The sequence below is a fragment of the Sphaeroforma arctica genome (genome assembly GCF_001186125.1).
Source record: "Sphaeroforma arctica JP610 unplaced genomic scaffold supercont1.5425, whole genome shotgun sequence".
In the NCBI taxonomy this organism is placed as follows: domain Eukaryota; class Ichthyosporea; order Ichthyophonida; genus Sphaeroforma; species Sphaeroforma arctica.
The window spans coordinates 1-1,976 of record NW_014035133.1 but is presented as its reverse complement, the minus strand read 5'-3'; the positions used below and the strand labels follow the sequence as shown (position 1 = coordinate 1,976).

General features: G+C 37.9%; 1 protein-coding gene across 1 annotated transcript; it reads right to left on the bottom strand.

Annotated features, from left to right (window-relative positions):
• Window positions 1-93: 93 nt before the first annotated feature.
• SARC_14984 (hypothetical protein) lies at window positions 94-1,385 on the bottom strand (the record flags this gene model as incomplete). The annotated part of the gene is made up of 2 exons (XM_014290884.1): window positions 1,248-1,385; window positions 94-344 (listed from the first exon to the last, which is right to left on the bottom strand). Coding segments are annotated over exons 1-2 (367 nt in total), but the record flags the coding sequence as incomplete, so codon positions are not given.
• Window positions 1,386-1,976: the final 591 nt, after the last annotated feature.

The window sequence follows — 1,976 nt, the reverse complement described above, 5'->3', positions numbered from 1 at the left end:
CATATACATAATACAATAAACATATACTATATACATATATATACATATACATATACATATATATATATATATATATATATATATATCACTTACATATCCGCTTCAGACCCATTCGCTCGATTTTGAGCTCCTGCAGTGACGTGTATCCAGACAAGTCGTTGTACTGCAACGTCTGCACAGGGTTTCCCGAAAGTGTCAGATCGACCACACGATTCGCATTGCTCAGATACGGCAAATTTTGCAAGAAGTTCTTCTCCAGGTCCAATTTGATAAATACAGTATTATCACTCACGCTATCTATAAAATTCGGTGGCACCGCCAGGAGGCGATTATACCCTAAATTTCTGAAATGAGATTAAAGCAAGGGTTGCCTGGTCACATTAGTGGAGTTCCTTTTAACGAAATAAATGTAAAAGGTGTAGAGCCATGTGAATTTTCACTGTCACGATTAAACGGCAATTCTACATCCGTCAAGAAAATAGTTCACAATGACCACATGAGACAAATATATTCATGACAGGTAGCATATCTCTTCTTGAGGCTGGTCTCAGGTGTAATTATCACGGACAAGGCGCCTACCAACAAATTTACGGAAGCGGAAAATTTCAGTTTTGAAAACCATATAGTCCTCGATTTTTGAAAAGAAGCTACTATAGTGACGAGTATTTGCAGATGAATACCGGATACGTTTTCATTGTATGTACACATTAATAAATATCTTGGCATTTAAAGAAACATACGCCAACCATCTGTTCAGTATCACTTTTGTTTCAGGCTCAAACGCTGATATATAGAAACAAAGTCATGCCCAAAAATTGAATCACCAAAGTAGAAGCAAACATATAGACGAGTATTCACAATCGAACCACGAAACGACAGTGTGGCACTTAAGCGTTTTTACATAGGTAGAATGTAGTGTGTATTCGGATGTGAATTTTGTGTTATGCCAACTCCGATATTTGCTCTGACTGGTTTTTTACCGTGCATGTACATTTAAACTTATATGTATCTCACACTGGGCCACTCCTTATCTTGCATGCTTGTATCCAGCATCTCTGTAATACATCACTAAACAGTTCAAAGACAACATTGTGTGATGTCATGCTTTTTGGCCGTGTAAATGCTGATGGTAGTCTCGTAGAGATCAATTTGTCAACCATTCGCCCACCGCAGCACGTTTTGCGCAAACTTCAAATGTCGAAACCTTCATAGTATCAATTTCTTCGAAACTTATGACATTCACTTACATGTTTTTTAGATAACTGGAGTAGAAGAGACTATCGGGAATTTCCTTGAGCTCGTTGCTGTTCAGATCAATGTGGGTCAGCTCTGTCAGCCCTTCGAACGCGTCAACATCTATCATTCGAATGTTTAGTCCACCCAAGTATCTGTGAGTCGAAAGGTTGAGGAGGCAATGCAACACTTCGTCAATAGATCAAGAGATTTATGTTGCTAGAGAGCAATCGTTGTCTTTTGATATCTATACGTAGATTGTGCACTTATGTCAAAACGGAGAACAAACATTTCTGAGCAGTTTAATGGGTTACACTTAAAGTTTCGACAGCTATATATCAGAACATAATAAAAAACGTATGTGCTAGATATATGTGCACGTACCTACGTAAATACATGCGGATGAGCATTCGCTTATATACGCATCGTACATCAGTTTGTGGATATTTGGTAAGTACGTCAATACGTATGTGCATATATCCATACAAGTGTACACATGTATGAAAACACATTATTAAAGATACACTTCCCCAACCCAACCCATACATAAGCACACACACACACACACACGCAAACAAACACACACACACATAAAAACATACACACACAGACGCGCAAACATACACACATACACACAGACGCGCAAACATACACACACACACAGAGACGCGCAAACATACACACACACATATATATATATAAATATATATATATATATATATACATCATACAGGCATACATCC